Raw genomic sequence first — 16815 nt, 5'->3', positions numbered from 1 at the left:
ATGGGTTTTGAGAATGGAACTCAAATGGGCAGGCTTGCACAGCTAACTTTTACCCAGTGAACCACCTCTTGCCTTGGATGTGTTTTTGATCAGACGACAAGTTATGTTACAAATCATATATCCTGAAAATTTTTCTAATTTGTATGGAATTCTGTTTTTTTTCCAGTTGTGTATGTGTATGTGTGCCTATATGTGTAGGCATGTTTGTTTGTAGGCACTCTTATATAGGGGTGTGTGTGCGTTGTAAGTGGAAGTCCCTCAGTAGCTCTTCCACCTTATTCTTTAAGGTTTCTCAATCAAACCCTGAGCTCACTGATATGGCTAGCTTTGCTAGCCAGCTTGCTCTGAGGAGCCCCTGTATACCTTCTGAAGCAGGAATTAGAGGCAGGCTCCCATGCCTACCTGGCATTTATATGGGATCCAATGATCCAGACTGTAGTCCTCAGATGAACCACTGAACCATCATCACCCCATTCCCTGTTTGGGATTAATAAAAGTGTAGGACATTGTTTTTTTTGTTTTGTTTTGTTTTTCCCCTAGACAGGGTTTCTCTGTGTAGCCTTGGCTGTCCTGAACTCACTCTATAGATCAAGCTGTCCTCGAACTCACAGAGATCCACCTGCCTCTGCCTCCCCAATGCTGGGATTAAAGGTGTGTGCACCACCACCTCCTGGCCAAGGATGTTGTCATTTTAAAGGCAATTCAAAGAAAGATGTCCATAATTTTCTTCCTTCATGTGAAACAAGGAAAATTTTTGTTTATCTCTTATTTTATATTCATTCCAGCCTCACATAGTAGACGTTATTTGTTCAATTTGCATGTAACTAAACTGAGACTGACATTGTAGGCTAATTTGACAAACTTGCCAGCTAAGTGTTAGAACCAGAATCAAACTAAAGGCCTGGTCGGGGCTCTGTATCCTCTCACTGGGCTCCTCTGTTTCTGCAGGTGGATCATATATGTGAAAGCATGCTAAGAATTATAGTTTTAGCCAGGCGGCGGCGGTGGGGCATACCTTTAATCCCAGCACTGGGGAGGCAGAACAGGTGGATCTCTGGTTCGAGGCCAGCCTGGTCTACAGAGCGAGATCCAGGACAGGCACTAAAACTACACAGAGAAACCCTGTCTCGAAAAACAAAAACAAACAAATGAAAAAATTACAGTTTTAGTAAATAAATTGCTGGTTTGTATTTTATTCAGTAGAGAACCGTTGTTTTTATCAAAGACTTTGTGGCAGAGAGCCATGAGGTCCCTCCTAGCAGCACATTTAACTGTTTACCTCCTTGCTTACCCGCACTGTCCCTACTTCTCACTTTCCTTCCTTCTTTTCATTGTTGTATGCCCAGTCTGGCCTCAACTCTGTGGCTGAGGCTGGCCTTGAACTCCTGTCCTCTTGCCTTTACCTTTCCTGTGCTGAAATTACAGCTGTTCACCATGGATCCGGGGCTCTTTCTGTTGTAATGAGCCTCAGTGATGTGGATGGATATCCTAGCCCTTGGTGGTGTGGGAGTAGGTAAGTGATTAGTTCCAGGTCAGGTCATTCATGCATCCACATGCACCCTTGCATGGCCTCACAGAGCAGGATACACTCTCTCATCATGTTAGTTTGAGTTTAACCATATGATTTTCTTTGGCCACTAAGATTTGTTTTGGAAGCTGGGAAAATACATATTATGCATTCACAGACAGGAAGAGCAGAGTCTTAGAAAATGTTACCATATTAAGTGTATCTGTGGAATTCATACACATGTAATTCTCCCAAACAGTGGAGAACAGGGGCAGCGAAAAGGATGTGGGCGATGCAGGGCTGTGAGACACTGGCCTCGTCGCTGCTGTCAGCGGTGCCGAGACCAGGGACTGTGAAGGGTGTGCGCTCTTTCTTGTTTGTCCTTCTGTTTGGTTTGGCGATTGGGGATTGAACTGCAGGCACTGTGCTTGGGAGGCAGGCACTGTACTACTGTGCTGTGTCCTCAGCTTGTTTTAGTTTGTGGAGACAAGGTCTAGCTGTGCCCTCAGCTGGACTCAACTTGTGATTCCCCTGCTTTCCTCACAGATCTGGGGATGTATGGGTGAGCATCCCCTCTAGCTGCTGAAGCTTATATTTTTATCTAGGCATAGATTTACCAGGTAAATGGAAATTTACATTTATCAGGATCTCAGACAGGAACGAGACAAATATTTCACCAGACACAGTTGAAAGGGAATTTTCAGAAGAGAGAATTGGTTGTGCTGCTGCATCAGGGTCGGGATACAGCTACCCAGCTCCTTAGGGACCCAGGCCCCTGGCTCACCACCTCCTTGTAGAGAGGGTCTGTGAGAGACTGAAAGACAGCTAGATCTGTGCACCAAAGTCTGATGGGTAGATCAGCTCAGCATAGTGGACCTGAAGATCCTGGGTAACGGGGGTGGGGGAGGATGTACAAAGGCTCTGCAGAACAGGCTGCCTTCATCCCGGAGACAGATGAGCTGATCTGTTCCCAAGGCAGCCTGTACTCACAGGGACTTTTAGACTGCTTAACCCCACTGTGCTTGAGGAGTGATGAACAGCTCAGTCCTCTGTTGTTTGAGATGGGGTAGCTTTGTAGCCTAGGTTAGCCTCAAACTCCTGCCTTTATGCTAAGAATTCTAAGATGACAGTGTGTGCCACCGTGCCTGGGGCTTTTTCTTTCTTTCTTTCTTTCTTTCTTTCTTTCTTTCTTTCTTTCTTTCTTTCTTTCTTTCTTTCTTTCTTTCTTTCTTTCTTTCTTTCTTTCTTTTCCTTCCTTCCTTCCTTCCTTCCTTCCTTCCTTCCTTCCTTCCTTCCTTCCTTCCTTTCTTTCTTTCCTCTCTCGCTTTCTCTCTCTCTCTCTTTTTTTTAAGAAAGTCTCACTGTCACCTAGTATGGTCTTAAACTCCCAGACTCAAGCAGTCACCCCCCCTTAGCCTTTCAAGCACCTCAGCACTGTGGGGTGCCTAGTTGTTTGTTTGTTTTTTTATAGTGTTGCCCAGGGCCTTGTTTTGCTAGGCAAGGACTCCACACTCAGCTGTATCATCAATTATCAGCCCTGTAATCTATTTTTTAATCAGGTTCCCAACAATATCAGAGGTGAGGCCTGGGGGCTGGAGAGATGGCTCAGCAGTTAAGAGCGTTGGCTGCTCTTCCATAGGATCCAGGTTCGATTCCTAGCACCTACATGGCTCCTCACAGCTGTTTATTATAGCTGGAAGTTTTCCTGTGTCCCGCAGCCGCTTGGTCCCAAATAAACACAGAGGCTTAATATTAGTTACAAACCGTTTGGCCTATGGCTCAGGCTTATCATTAACTAGCTTTTACAACCTACTTCAACCCATTTCTATTAATCTTAAATTTTGCCGCATGCCTTCGTGGCGTACCTGTGTCCCGTTACATCTTGCTCTTCTAGCCGTGCTCAGCATCTCCTTTCACTCCCCCTTTCTTCTCTTTGTCTCTCCCTTGGATTCCCCTCCTGGCTCTATTCTGCCTTGCCATAGGCCATAGCAGCTTCTTCATTAACCAGTGGTAGCAGCACATATTCCTAGGTACAGAAAGACATCCCACAGCAATCTGTACTCCAGGTCCAGGTGATCTGACATTCTCTTCTGGCCTCTACAGGCACTGCGTGCACGTGATGCACAGACTTACATGCAGACTAAACATCCATACTCATAAGATTAAAAAAAAAATGAAGCCTGGAGCTTTGCTGCTGACACTGACACCTGTGGGAAGTCACTTCTGGGTGAGTTAACACTAGGACTTCAGAGTATGTGTGGGATTGGGTTTGGTTTTCAGACAGGCTCTTCCCATGTAACCCAGTCTCAGGCCATCTGAGTTCCGGGATTACAGTGTGGACTGTCACCTCTAATTTGTTTTTCTGTTCTGTTTTGTTTTGGAACAGGGTTTCTCTGTGTAGCCCTGGCTGTTCTGGACCTTGCTCTGTAGACCAGGCTGGCCTAGAACTCACAGAGACCCACCTGCCTCTGCCTCCCAAATGCTGGGACTGAAGACATGTGCCACCACTGCCTGGCTTTTTTTTTTTTTAATTGAAAAAATAAAACGAAGAAGAACTATATATCAGGTAGAGAAGGGATAAAGTCAGGTGTTGTGGCTTACATCCATCATCCTAGCACTTAGGAGGCAAAGGCAGGAATGAGGCCAACCTGGGCTACAGAGCAAGACCCTCCATCAAAAACAGAGAAAGAGCTGGGCGGTGGTGGCGCACACCTTTAATTCCAGCACTTGGGAGGCAGAGCCAGGTGGAACTCTGTGAGTTCGAGGCCAACCTGGTCTACAGAGCAAGATCCAGGACAGGAACCAAAACTACAGAGAAACCCTGTCTTGAAAAACAAAACAAAAAAAGAAGAATTTAGAGGACAGCTCAGTAGTCCAAATATCAGAATAATAGAAATGATAGTAAAAGAACAATAGCAGGAAATGACGTACGTAATTTAGTTGGATAGCTGAGGGAGTGAGCAGCCACATTAAAGGGTATGCTTGTGCCCAGCACTAGGTTAGTTCCACACCTCCTTCAGTCATAGCACCTCACACTTCAGGGAGGACGGTCCTCTGTGACAGGGTCAGACCCACAGCAGCAGTAGGAAGCAGGAAGGGAGCTGAACAGTCCTTCAAAGTCCTCAGGGAGGCTCTGGGGAAATGGCGAAGGAAGGCGGGAGGGGTCGAGCTTACTGGGTTGCTGTGCTGCTCACCTGTACCCCAGCCCTCGGGAGGATGGGCAGGTGTGCTGTGGACTTAGACGTGTGTACCCCAGCCCTCGGGAGGATGGGCAGGTGTGCTGTGGACTTAGCTAGACGTGTCCGAGTGGTGGACTCTGGGGTCAGTGGGTAAGGTGGACAGTGATTGAGGAGAGTACCTGATTTCAGCTCGGGACTGCACACACACACACACACACACACACACGCACGCACGCACGCACGCACGCACGCACGCACGCACGCACACACACACACACACACGCACACAAGCACGCGCACACACACTGTGTGGGTCAGAGAACAACTTGCAGAGTTCTGGGGAACAAACTCAGGGTGTTAGTCTTGGCAGCAGGCATCTTTACTCACTGAATCATGCAGCTTGCCCTCCCTCAGTTTTAAATAAGGGCTTTATTGAGATAACATTCACATGCCGTCTCCGCCTCCCATTTCAGATACCCAGTAGGCATTTTAGTCTGTTCATGGGGTTGTAGAGCCAATGTACTGTCAGTTATAGATTGTTTTCATTGGAATAGTAAGAAATCCTCCATAGTAGGAAAGCCAACCCCTCCTCCCCCATCACTCCCTCCTCCTCCCCCATCATTCCCTCCTCTCCTTTCAGTCCCTCCTCCTTCCCCTTTCACCTCCCTCTTTCAGTCTCTCCTCCTCCTCGGCCCCTCCCCCTCCCCTTTAGTCCCAGGCAACCACTTACTGTGTCTACTCTTCAAACTGAGTTTGAGAAAGAATAACTCCCTATGCTCACCCTCCAGGCCCTCCTACTCTGTAAGGTCTGAAACTGCTCAGGAATCTCATCAGTGACGCTGCTCTAATGGCGGGTCCCCTGCACGTGTACATGGTTACCTTTCTGTTCTGTTTGGCCAGCCGATCTCCTTTATGCTCTGTTTGCTTCCCCTTCCCTGAGCGATACGGTCTGCTGCTCATGCTCCAGCCACGTGTCCGGCTGAGCTCTCTCCACAGAGCGCATAGATACTCACTACTCTTAGATATGACTGAGATGAAGTTCACCTTGTTCCTCTTCAACCAGGAGGGTACAGAGGCATTCAAAGTAGCTAGAAAGCCTTTCTCAAACTCCCTGCAAGTAAACTAGAACCTCCTGAATTGTCTCCAGCCTGACTCTGACATACTTCCTTTCCTCTCATGAGGCCCTCTCATCTTTCAGAGACAACTCACACTGCTTCAGGGGCTCAACTGGTGGAGTCACCAGCTAAAGAACTTCAAGGCCAGCCTGGGCTACGTGAGCTAGTTTCAGAGAGAAACGGGGAGACTGGTGGACAGAGTGACCTTTCCAGACTACCTCGGTAGTTTCCTCTTGATCTAATTGTCTCACAGTAAACACTTAAGGACGGTGGTGGCAAGCAGCTCTCTGGGTGCTGCCAGGGCACTGCCCTTTACCAGTGTGCTCCGTGAACCTGTTTTCTTCCTGGAAGGAAGCAGTACTGTGTGCATGCTGCAGCGTGCCTGTAGTCCCAGCATTAGGGAAGGCCAGGCAGCAGACCCTGACTCATAATAACCCTCCAGAAAGGACTTAGACACCAAACTGTGAAGTCTTCTGAAGTGAACTTGCCATCTTGAGGATGTCCCTGGCAAGTGAAAGGAACCTCTGTAAATGGAGGCAGAGTTTTTCTGTCCCCACTGCCTTGATCCCAAATAAACACACAAAAGTTTATATTAATTACAAAATGCTTGGTCAATAGCTCGGGCTTATTAACTAGTTCTTACTTTTAAATGAATCCATTTCTATTTATGTATTGTCACGTGGCCCATGGCTTTACCTGTCCTCTGGCATCTTGCTTCTTGGGCAGCTTGCTCACGGCTCTCTTGACTCCGCCTTCCTTCATCCTCAGTTTGATTGTCCCACCTAACTTTATCCTGCCTTGCTATAGGCCAAACAGGTTTACTATTAACCAATGAGAATAATACATATTCACAGCTTACAGAAGGACCATCCCAAAACAACCCTCCAGAGGCCTATGTCTTCCCCATGCTGGGTTGTTTGCATTCTAAATGGTGACTATTCTAAACTAGAGGCAAATGTATAAAAGTGGCCGTTTTTAATAACAGGGTCTGTAGAAGCAGTTCTGTTGTTCTCCTTTTCCTTTAAGTTTCTTTTGGTTTTGGGTTTTCCCAGACAGGGTTTCTCTGTGTAGCCCTGGTTGTCCTGGAACTAGCTCTGTAGATCAGACGGGCCTTGAACTCAGAGATCCCACCTGCCTCTGCCTCCTGAGTGCTGGGATTAAAGGTGTTCATCACCACCGCCCGGCTCCTTTAAGTATCTTAAAAAGAATTGCTGTGGGCCTCTGTGCTCTTCTTTTTCTAGGGATATGTGAATGGGGCTCTTCATTCTTTGCTGAGGGGAACATTTGTATGATCTGAAACTCTGATGCATGCCATTTGCCCACTGGTATTTCATCTGCAAGATTGGATTGAGGGATCTGCAGAAGACTCCAACAGGATCCTTCCCAAGATAGCCAGATAGCTGAACACTGAAAACCTTAGAAAACCTATGGGATTTACTGAGTTTTATTGGATATACAGTAACAGTGGGCCTTGTGTTCTAGGATTGTTTGAATATTGAGTGGGATCCTAGACTAAGAAACTAAAACTGAAAACTGTGGTTCCTACATGCCTTTAATCCCAGCACTTGGGAGGTAGAGGGAGGCAGATCTCTGAGTTCAAGGCCAGCCTGGTCTACAGAGTGTGTTCCAGGATAGTCAAGCTACACAAAGAAACCATGCTTATAGAAACCAAAACCACACACACACAAAGGATTGTGAGTCCAGGCCAGCCTGGGCTATATAAGATGAAGTGTGGGGCGGGGGGAGAAACATGAGGTTTTTCTTTTGGTTTTAACCTGTGTTCTAGAGGAGTCCCAGGGAGCCACAGCCTTGGTGTGGCCTGAGAGAAGGTGCTCAAGGATAGCAAAGCCAAAGCTTGAGGCTGTGAAGACCCAGGAGCCACAGAAGAGCATAAAGAAAGAAGTGACCACACATTTGCTAGGCACTGCCATCGTCTGACCCTGGAGTCAAAAATGGTGGGAGTGAGGTTGCATTAAGACTGGTTTTAGAAATGGTTAAAATAGTTCAAATAAGAGAAGCTGCTAGTGTTAGTGGATGCAGCAAGTGAATGAGACGTAGAAAGGCTATGGGGGTGTACCTCAGTGGTAAAGTGCGTGCTTGGTGTGTAGTCCTGTCGACTCCCCACCGTTAAGAAAAAAGCTGGGCATAGTGGCGCATGCCTCTAGTTCTGGCACTTGGGAGACGGAGGCAGGAGGATCTTTGAATTCCAGGCCATCCTGATCTACATGTATAACTTGGGGTGGGTGGATGGATGGATGGATGGATGGATGGATGGATGGATGGATGGATGGATAAAAGAGAAAGTTAATGAGGTACATGACAGGAAGACGGAGGAGACCGCTATGGTGTAAGGGGTAAAGGGACTCTGGCTTCTGTTTGTGTAACTGGCTGGCTAGTTGTGACATCCTCTAAGATAAGAGCGAGGAGGAGGGGGACAGTGTAGGACTAGATTTCATCTGAAGGTGTCTGTGTGCCCGGGGGGCAGGCGTGCAGGCGTGTAGAGGGGGAAACAGGAGTCTGTAGAGGTGGGTGGGCTGGAGACGGCACTTTCTATCACCTGTGGTTACTAAGTGCTCCTCACCATCCCAGGGATAGGTGTGGGAAAGTGTTTGCTCATCATTCTCTTGGTGCTGATCTACGCAACATCAACAAGGAACTAGGAGAGCCCGATTGTGAGGAGGTGCAGATGAGTCACTTTGAAAGGATCAGAGGAAGAGCTGTTCTAGGTAAAAAGAAGAAAGTGTGCCAGAGCCCTGTGGCAGGAATGAGCCTGAACACTTAAGGACTTGGAAGGCTGATGGGGTGCACTGTGGGAGCAGGAAAGGGGATGGAGAGGCAGCTGCCAACTCAGCATCCCAGCCCCTGGGCAAGTGGACTTGTTCCAGGTGTGATGGTCAGCCCTGGAGCGTAAGGTCAGGGGAGTGGCTGTGATCTGTTGGATGACAGTGTTGTGGGAACAGAGGAGAGCACTATACTGCCTCATCAAAGGACAGGAATCACATAGCTCAGAGGAAACCAAGAAGAAGCAACTGGGAAGGTTGGGTGGTAGTGGCACAGACCTTTAACTTCAGTTGAGTTCCAGGACAGCCAGGGCTACACAGAAAAACCCTGTCTAAAACAAACAAACAAACAAACAAACAAAAAAGGCCAGTCAGTGGTGGTTTCTCTGTAGCTTTGGAGCCTTTCCTGGAACTCACTCTGTCGCACAGGCTGGCCTCGAACTCACAGCGATTGATCCACCTGCCTCTGCCTCTTGAGTGCTGGGATTAAAGGCGTGCACCAGCTGTCCACAAGGTGTGACTGACTCCAGCTACTAATATTCTGGAGACTGCCTAGAATGGAAAGTGGTGGGCAGTGCCTGGAATCTGAGGCCTTTCAGTGGGAGTGCTGGCCCACAGGAAGGTGGGAGTCAGGACTGGGTATGTCTTGATAGAGGCACTCGATATTCTGCAGATCACAGCCACCCAATTACACCATCCCATCGAACGAGATCATTCCAGAACTCTGCACCTAACTCTGCATCTCCAGGCTGAGCCTATACAGGCTCATGTCCAAGATGGAGGGTGGTCTTGTGTTACTGTACAACAATCACATAACTTTATTGTAGTAGTGATGGGGATGGAACATAGAATATCACCTTGTTGCTATGTCCCATCTCCATCCTAGTCTGTGACCTTTAACCTGTTCAGATTGTTTCTTAACTCCCATAGGATTGTCTGGAGAATGGGCTCCAAGGCTTCCCCACCTCTCCTTCCCCCACAGAGACTTTGCACATGTTGGGCACTCCCCAAAGTGCCTGAGGCTTACGAATCTGCCAGGGCTACCACAATACCCCCACCCCGCCTACAGCACTCCAGTTACATTTTTGCCTAGTTGAAGATGTGGCTCAGCACTTCCGTTGGCTAACAGCAGTGGGTGTTAGAGAAGTGAGCTGTTTTTTCAAACTCATCTGCAGCTGTTTGCCTGTGGCTGCTGAAAGAGCATGGCAGGCTTTCTACTTGGTAGAGTAGGGGAGGATTCTGTGTTAATCCAAGGCAGCTGACCCACTCAGATGACTTGACCCCTTTGGCGTCCACCTTCCCTAGAACGATGGGAAACTGACCAGCCCAGACGTGGCTCTGTGGAGCAAAAGATAAAGGTAGGAAAGACGGAAACAAACGAATTGTTAGAGCCCAGTGTGGTTCCTTATGCCCTTCCTTAATCCAGCACTTGAGAGGCCGAGGTAGGATTGAGAGTTCAAGGCCAGCCTGGGCTAAATAGCAAAACCCTATCTCTAAAAACAAAGAAAGGAGGAGAAATACTGTCAACTATATTTCCTCTGACCAATAAAGGGGGAATGGATGATACATTCACATTCTCCAAATAAAACTTCAAACTGAATTTTATGAAGAATGCGGTTTTTTTTAGGAGGGTAGCTCTCTTATCCCCAGCTACCCCTAGGTGGCAGTAGGAAGCAAAATAACCTCCATGGAAGCAAAGCAACACCTTTGGTTCCAAGGGCTTGTTCTTAAAAAAGAAAAGATTTAATTTATATGTGTACACACGGGCAAAACATCCATAAAATGGAAGAGAGAAAATGTTGATAAGGTGGAAAGAAGGATGGCACCTCTCAGTAGACTGAGAGGTGGAGGAAACTGTCCTCAGTGACCGGATCACAGCCTGCTGCTGAGAGCTGCCGCCCACGTTGTAGGCTCGGGGAGCAGACTCAGGTCAGAGCATGCCTGCACTCTGACTTCAGGGCAGTGGTCCTCCGGCAGCAGAGGGATAGTGTGGACTCTGAAACTTAGCAGCTGTTAGGAACTTGTGTTTTAAAGAGAGTCTCACTGTGGCCCAGATTGGCTTTGAACTTTTGAGACTTCACTCAGCCTCCTCAGTACTGGGATTACTAGTATACAACACCACACACAATGCCAGGCTGGAGCGTTTTTTAGTAGCACACTTCATGGTCTCAGGAGTAGTGGGAGGCAGGCGTGGTACTGGGGGTGAGGGGTAGAGGACAAGATATAACTTAATAAAAGTAAGTATAGGAAAGGAGGGCTGAGAGCTGGAGCCCAGGCTGGGGAAGGAAGGAGTGAGTCACAGACCTCCTCCATGCTCTGTCAGTTCTCCAAATGCAGTTCCCACCCTCAACTCTAAGGCACTGATTCTACAGCGTGCATAGGGCCTTTGACTTATTCTACAGCCATGTGTGTGAGGAAGTGTGCACCATGGAGGGAAAGGTGGCTGTGAGAAGGGTACAGGAATGGGCAGTTGGGTGGGTGTGGGATTATTGTGGTAACACTGCCACTACCTGAGACACAAACCACACCAGTCAGGGCTCCTGCCTTAGGTGCTGTTCTGTCGCTGCTGTGAGGAGACACCAGGGCAAGGCAACCTTTTTTTTTTTTTTTTTTTTTTTTTTGGTTTTTTAAGACGGTTTCTCTGTGTAGCTTTGCGCCTTTCCTGGAACTCACTTGGTAGCCCAGGCTGGCCTCGAACTCACAGAGATCCACCTGCCTCTGCCTCCCGAGTGCTGGGATTAAAGGCGTGCGCCATCACCACCTGGCACAAGGCAACTTTTAAAGGAAAGTAGTTAGCTGGGGGCTTGGTTACCGACTCAGAGGGTTAGTCTGTGAGCGTCATGACAAGTAGTATGGTGGCAGATAGGCAGGCATGGCTCACATGGCAGGAGCTCATCTCTGATCCACAAGTTGCAGGTAGAGAAAGAGCAAGACTGGGCCTGGGGATGGACTTTTGAAACCTCAGCGGCCATCTCCAGTGACTCACCTCCTTCAGCAAGGCCACACCTCCTATTCCTTCCCCAATAGTTGGACTAACTGTGGACCAAGCCTTCTAATATATAAGTCTGTGGGGGCCATTCTAACTCAAACCACACAGCTCCTTGGGTTGGAAGTAATAGAATCCATGTTACATCAGTCTAGACCCTAGGGGGGAAATGTGTTGGTTCAGATGAGTAGGGAGTGGGGATTGGCACTGGCTGCTCTTGGGTGTGATGGTACACAGGATTCCAGTGTTAGGGTCTTCTGCAGACCCTCCAACTAGATGGCAGTGGCCATCGGCAAGCTGTGCCCTATCAAAGTCCAGGGTCTGATGCTTGCTTTCCCACAGCAAGCTAGATTGGCCAGTCACAGATCTGGTGATAGAGGCAGTACTGTGAGGGGAAGCCGAAGTGCGGGGAGGTGTGAACCCCCAGGAGAGTGCTGCAAGCATGGCAGTCTCTGATTGAAGTCACTGTTGGAAGCAAGGGAACCTAAGACAAGGTATCCGTGTTCCTAAGTCTATTGTTCGATGTTTTCCAGCATCTTCATGATACAGTGAAGAGGAATCTTGACAGCGCTGCCTCCCCTCAGAATGGTGATCAGCAGAATGGCTATGGAGACTTATTTCCTGGGCATAAGAAGACCCGCCGAGAGGCCCCTCTGGGCATCAGTGTGTCTGCCAATGGGCTTCCTCCTGCCTCACCCCTTGGTCAACCTGACAAGCCTCCTGGGGGAGATGCCCTGCAGTCTGGTGGGAAGCACTCCCTGGGGCTAGAGCCCATCAACAAGAAGTGTATGGCAGACTCAAGCATCCACCTGAATGGAAGCAGCAACCCGAATGAGCCATTTCCTCTAAGCCTGAGTAAGGAACTCAAGCAAGAGCCAGTAGACGACCTGCCATGCATGATAGCGGGTGCTGGAGGCTCCGTATCCCAGAGCAATCTCATGCCCGATCTCAACCTTAATGAGCAGGAATGGAAGGAGCTCATTGAAGAGCTGAACAGGTCGGTGCCTGACGAAGACATGAAGGACCTGTTTACTGAAGATTTTGAGGAGAAGAAGGATCCAGAGTCCTCTGGTTCTGCCACACAAACCCCCTTGGCCCAGGACATTAATATTAAGACTGAGTTCTCTCCAGCAGCCTTTGAGCAAGAGCAGTTAGGTTCTCCACAAGTGAGGGCTGGGTCTGCAGGACAGACCTTTCTGGGACCTTCATCTGCCCCTGTGGGCACAGATTCTCCAAGCCTTGGGAGCTCTCAGACTCTGTTTCATACCACTGGTCAACCTGGGGCAGACAATCCCAGTCCAAACCTGATGCCGGCATCAGCCCAGGCCCAGAATGCACAGAGAGCCCTCACAAGTGTGGTATTGCCTGGCCAGGGCCCAGGAGGGGCCTCGGAGCTGTCCTCTGCTCACCAGCTCCAGCAGATAGCTGCCAAGCAGAAGCGTGAGCAGATGCTGCAGAATCCACAGCAAGCTGCTCCGGCACCTGCCCCGGGCCAGCTGTCCACATGGCAGCAGGCAGGGCCCTCCCACAGTCCCTTAGATGTCCCTTATCCCATGGAGAAGCCTGCCAGCCCTCCTGGCTATAAGCAAGACTTTACCAACTCCAAACTGCTCATGATGCCTAGTGTGAACAAGAGTTCTCCTCGGCCAGGAGGTCCCTACCTCCAGCCCAGCCACTCGAACCTGCTGAGTCACCAGTCACCAAGTAACTTGACTCAGAGCTCCGTGAATAACCAAGGATCTGTGCTAGACTATGGCAATACAAAACCTCTTTCTCACTACAAAGCAGACTGTGGGCAAGGTGGCCCTGGGTCTGGCCAGAATAAACCAGCTTTGATGGCGTATCTTCCCCAGCAGCTGCCCCATCTGAGTAATGAGCAGAGCTCCTTGTTTCTGATGAAACCAAAGCCAGGAAACATGCCCTTCCGGTCACTGGTTCCACCTGGGCAGGTGAGTCGGAGTCTTCTCTCCATCACTCTGCTGTGGGCACTAGTGAATGAAGTCCCATAGGCAACTAGAGTCAGTGTTGGAGAGACCGTGGTGGGAGCAGCTGCTGCTGTCGTCCTTTGAAGTGGAAAATGTACAGGCTGAGGCAGGATTGATCCTTGTGCTTTTGAGGGACAGTTCATTTAGCCCTGGCTGGTTGTGGAGCCAAGCTGCTCTTGAACAACAGATTCCCCTGCCTCTACCTCCCAAGTGTGGAGATTACAGGTGACAAGACTTGATCCTTAGGATAGCCGGGCGGTGGTGGCACAGGTCTTTAATCCCAGCACTAGGGAGGCAGAGACAGGTGGATCTCTTGAGTTTGAGGACAGCCAGGACTGCTACACAGAGAAACTCTTGTCTCGAGAAAAAAAAATTCCTCAATATAACTTGATTTGAACTACACAGACACTTGAGAAATCACCTAATTTAGTTCAGTTGTCTCATGCCAAACAACTATATAAGGCCCTGTGTCAAAGAATGAAAATAAAGCCAGGTGTGGTGGCACATGCCTTAAATCCCTCAATCTCTCCACAGACAGAGGCAGAGGGTTCTCTGAGTTCAGGGCCAGCCTGGTCTGCATAGTGAGACTGTCAGAAAACAACAATTTTGAGACCAGCCTGAGCTGCAGTATGAGGCCTTGCTTGTTTTGTAGAAAAAAAGAGGGGGAGGGGAGTGAATAACACTTACATAGCCTTTAAGCATGAACTTGAAGGCAGTGTACAGTTGGTGGGTGGTGCAGTCAGAAAGGGCTTTGGAGACAGGACCCTGCCAACCTAGCCCCATTGGGAAGCTCTCAGGTCAGTGAGAGACCCTGTCTCAGAAAATGAAACAACTGATGTTAACCTCGGGTGCACACAGAAACACTAGACAAATTTTAAAATCTAAAGATATAAAGGATCTGACAAAGCTATCCAGTGCCTTGCCAGGAAAATATGTGTATACAAGTGGGCATTAAAAAATGATTTCATGGAGGCTGGAGAGATGGCTCAGAGGTTAAGAGCACTGGCTGCTCTTCCACAGGTCCTGAATTCAATTCCTAGCAACCACATGGTGGCTCACAACCACCTATAGTGAGATCTGGTGCCCTCTTCTGGCTTGTAGGGATATGTGCAAGCAGAATACTGTATACATAATAAATTAAATAAATAAATAAATCTTTTTTAAAAAAGGAAAAAAATGATTTCATGCTGTTTGGGGATAGCCATAAACCAAAGGTGGGATATTTGTAAGGCATTACTTTTTTTTTTTTTTTTTTTTTTTTTTTAATGTGGATTTTTGTTTGGGGTTGGTTGGTTTGGGTTTGGGGCAGAGGGGTGGGGGGTGTTTTTTGTTGTATTGAGTTAGGGTCTCACTATGTATCCCTGACTGATCTGGAACTCACCGAGTTCCACTTGGCCTCTGCCACCCAAGCACTAGAACTCAAAGATGCTGCCACCACACACATAAGGGACATTTCATGTCCAAAGTACATCAGGGAAGCAGAGGCTTGGAGTTAAGAAAGATGAACAGTGAACATGACTATCATGGATGCAGCTTACCTGGCCTGATGAGGATTGGGACAGATCATCCATCCCATCTGACTTGGATCCCTTCATCTCTGTTGACAGGAGCAGAACCCTTCCAGTGTCCCTGTACCAGCCCAGACTGCCAGCGTGGGGACCCAGCCTCCTAGTGCCTCTGTGGCCAGCACTCACAGCAGCTCCCCGTATCTCAGCAGCCAGCAGCAGGCAGCCGTGATGAAGCAGCACCAGCTGCTCCTGGACCAGCAGAAGCAGAGGGAGCATCAGCAGCTGCAGCAGCAGTTCCTGCAGAGGCAGCACCTTCTGGCTGAGCAGGTAACAGGCACTTCGTGAGTCTGCTTGCAGCCAAACGCAATGCTGTGTCCTTTAAAATCCCCTTTTTAGCCCAGCAAGAATCCAAAGTAGGTTAAGTGCTTGTCAGCCTGATGACCCGAGTTCAATCCCTATAATCCACATGCACATGAAAGATGAGAATCACTCCACAAGTGACCCTCTGACCTCCCTACCCACACCATGGATGAATACCTTCCCCCACCCCACCAACACACAATTAAGATAGATTTTCTTTTTAGAAATTAGGACCAAGCCAGGTGGCGCACACCTTTGATCTCAGCACTCAGGAGGCAGAGGCAGGCGGATCTCTGGATTTGAGGCTAGTCTGGTCTACAGAGTGAGTTCCAGGGCAGCCAGGACTGTTACATAGAGAAACCTTGTCTCAAAAAACAAAAAACAAAACAAGAAAGAAATTAGGACCAGCTGGGCTAGAGGTCATACTGCTCTTGCAGAGGACCTGGGTTCTGTTCCCAGCACCCACATCATGTGGTTCAAAATTGCCTGTACCTCCAGTTCCCAGGGATCCAACTACCTCTCTCACCTCTGTGGGCACTGCATGTATGTGGTACACATAAACTCACACAAGCAAACACACATACAAATGTTTGTTGTTGTATTATTTTATATACCAGCCACTTTCCCCTCCTTCCTTTCCTCCTGTTCCCTCCCTCCATCTCTCTACCCCTCCCCAGCCACTCTTCAGAAAGGGTAAGGCCTCCCATGGGAGTCAGCAAAGCTTGGACCAAGCTCCTCCCCACTGCATCAAGGCTGAGTGAGGCATCCCACCATAGGGAGCAGATTCCAAAACGCCAGCTCGTGCGCCAGGGACACATCCTGGCCCCACAAACAGACCAAGCTACTCAACTCACCCACATGCAGAGGGCCTAGGTCGGTCCCATGCAGGCTCCCTAACTGTCAGTCTAGAGTCCATGAGCTCAGGTCAGCTGTCTCTGTGGGTTTCTCCATGATCTTGACCCACCCCCTGGTTCCTACAATCCTTCCTCCCTCTCTTCAACTGGACTCTCAGAGCTTGGCCCAGTGCTTGGCTGTGGGTCTCTGCATCAGCTTCCGTCAATTACTGGATGAAGGTTCTATGATGACAATTAGGGTAGTCACCAATCTGATTACAGGAGACGGCCAGTTCAGACACCCCCTCCACTATTGCTAGGAATCTTAGCTGGGGTCGTCCTTGTGGATTCCTGGGAATTTCCCTGGCACCAGGTTTCTCCCTACCCCCATGATGGCTCCCTTTATCAAGATAGCTCTTTCGTTGCTCTCTGTCTCCATCCCTCCCCTAACTCTACCTTTCCGATCCCTCATGTTCCCATCCCCTCTAACACCCGTGCTGTCCCCAGTTTACCCAGGAGATCTCATCTGTTTCCCCTTCCCAGTGTGATCCATGTGTCCCTC

The 16815-nt window shown here is 48.8% G+C and overlaps 1 protein-coding gene across 3 annotated transcripts in view; it reads left to right on the top strand.

Moving 5' to 3' along the window:
* Positions 1-16815, top strand: part of Maml1 (mastermind like transcriptional coactivator 1) — a 38759-nt gene that overhangs the window by 13075 nt on the left and 8869 nt on the right. The window contains exons 3-5 of one of the 3 annotated variants that reach the window (XM_076578264.1): positions 1690-1699; positions 12101-13516; positions 15160-15387. In XM_076578264.1, coding sequence (XP_076434379.1) covers positions 1690-1699; positions 12101-13516; positions 15160-15387 — 1654 coding nt within the window. Of the gene's footprint in view, positions 1-1689; positions 1700-3050; positions 3735-12100; positions 13517-15159; positions 15388-16815 lie in introns of those variants that run through there. The other 2 variants (XM_076578263.1, XM_006987089.4) reach the window with 2 other exon arrangements.

Source organism: Peromyscus maniculatus, chromosome 8 (assembly GCF_049852395.1).
Source record: "Peromyscus maniculatus bairdii isolate BWxNUB_F1_BW_parent chromosome 8, HU_Pman_BW_mat_3.1, whole genome shotgun sequence".
Lineage (NCBI taxonomy): Eukaryota > Metazoa > Chordata > Mammalia > Rodentia > Cricetidae > Peromyscus > Peromyscus maniculatus.
This window is presented reverse-complemented; position numbering and strand designations above follow the sequence as displayed.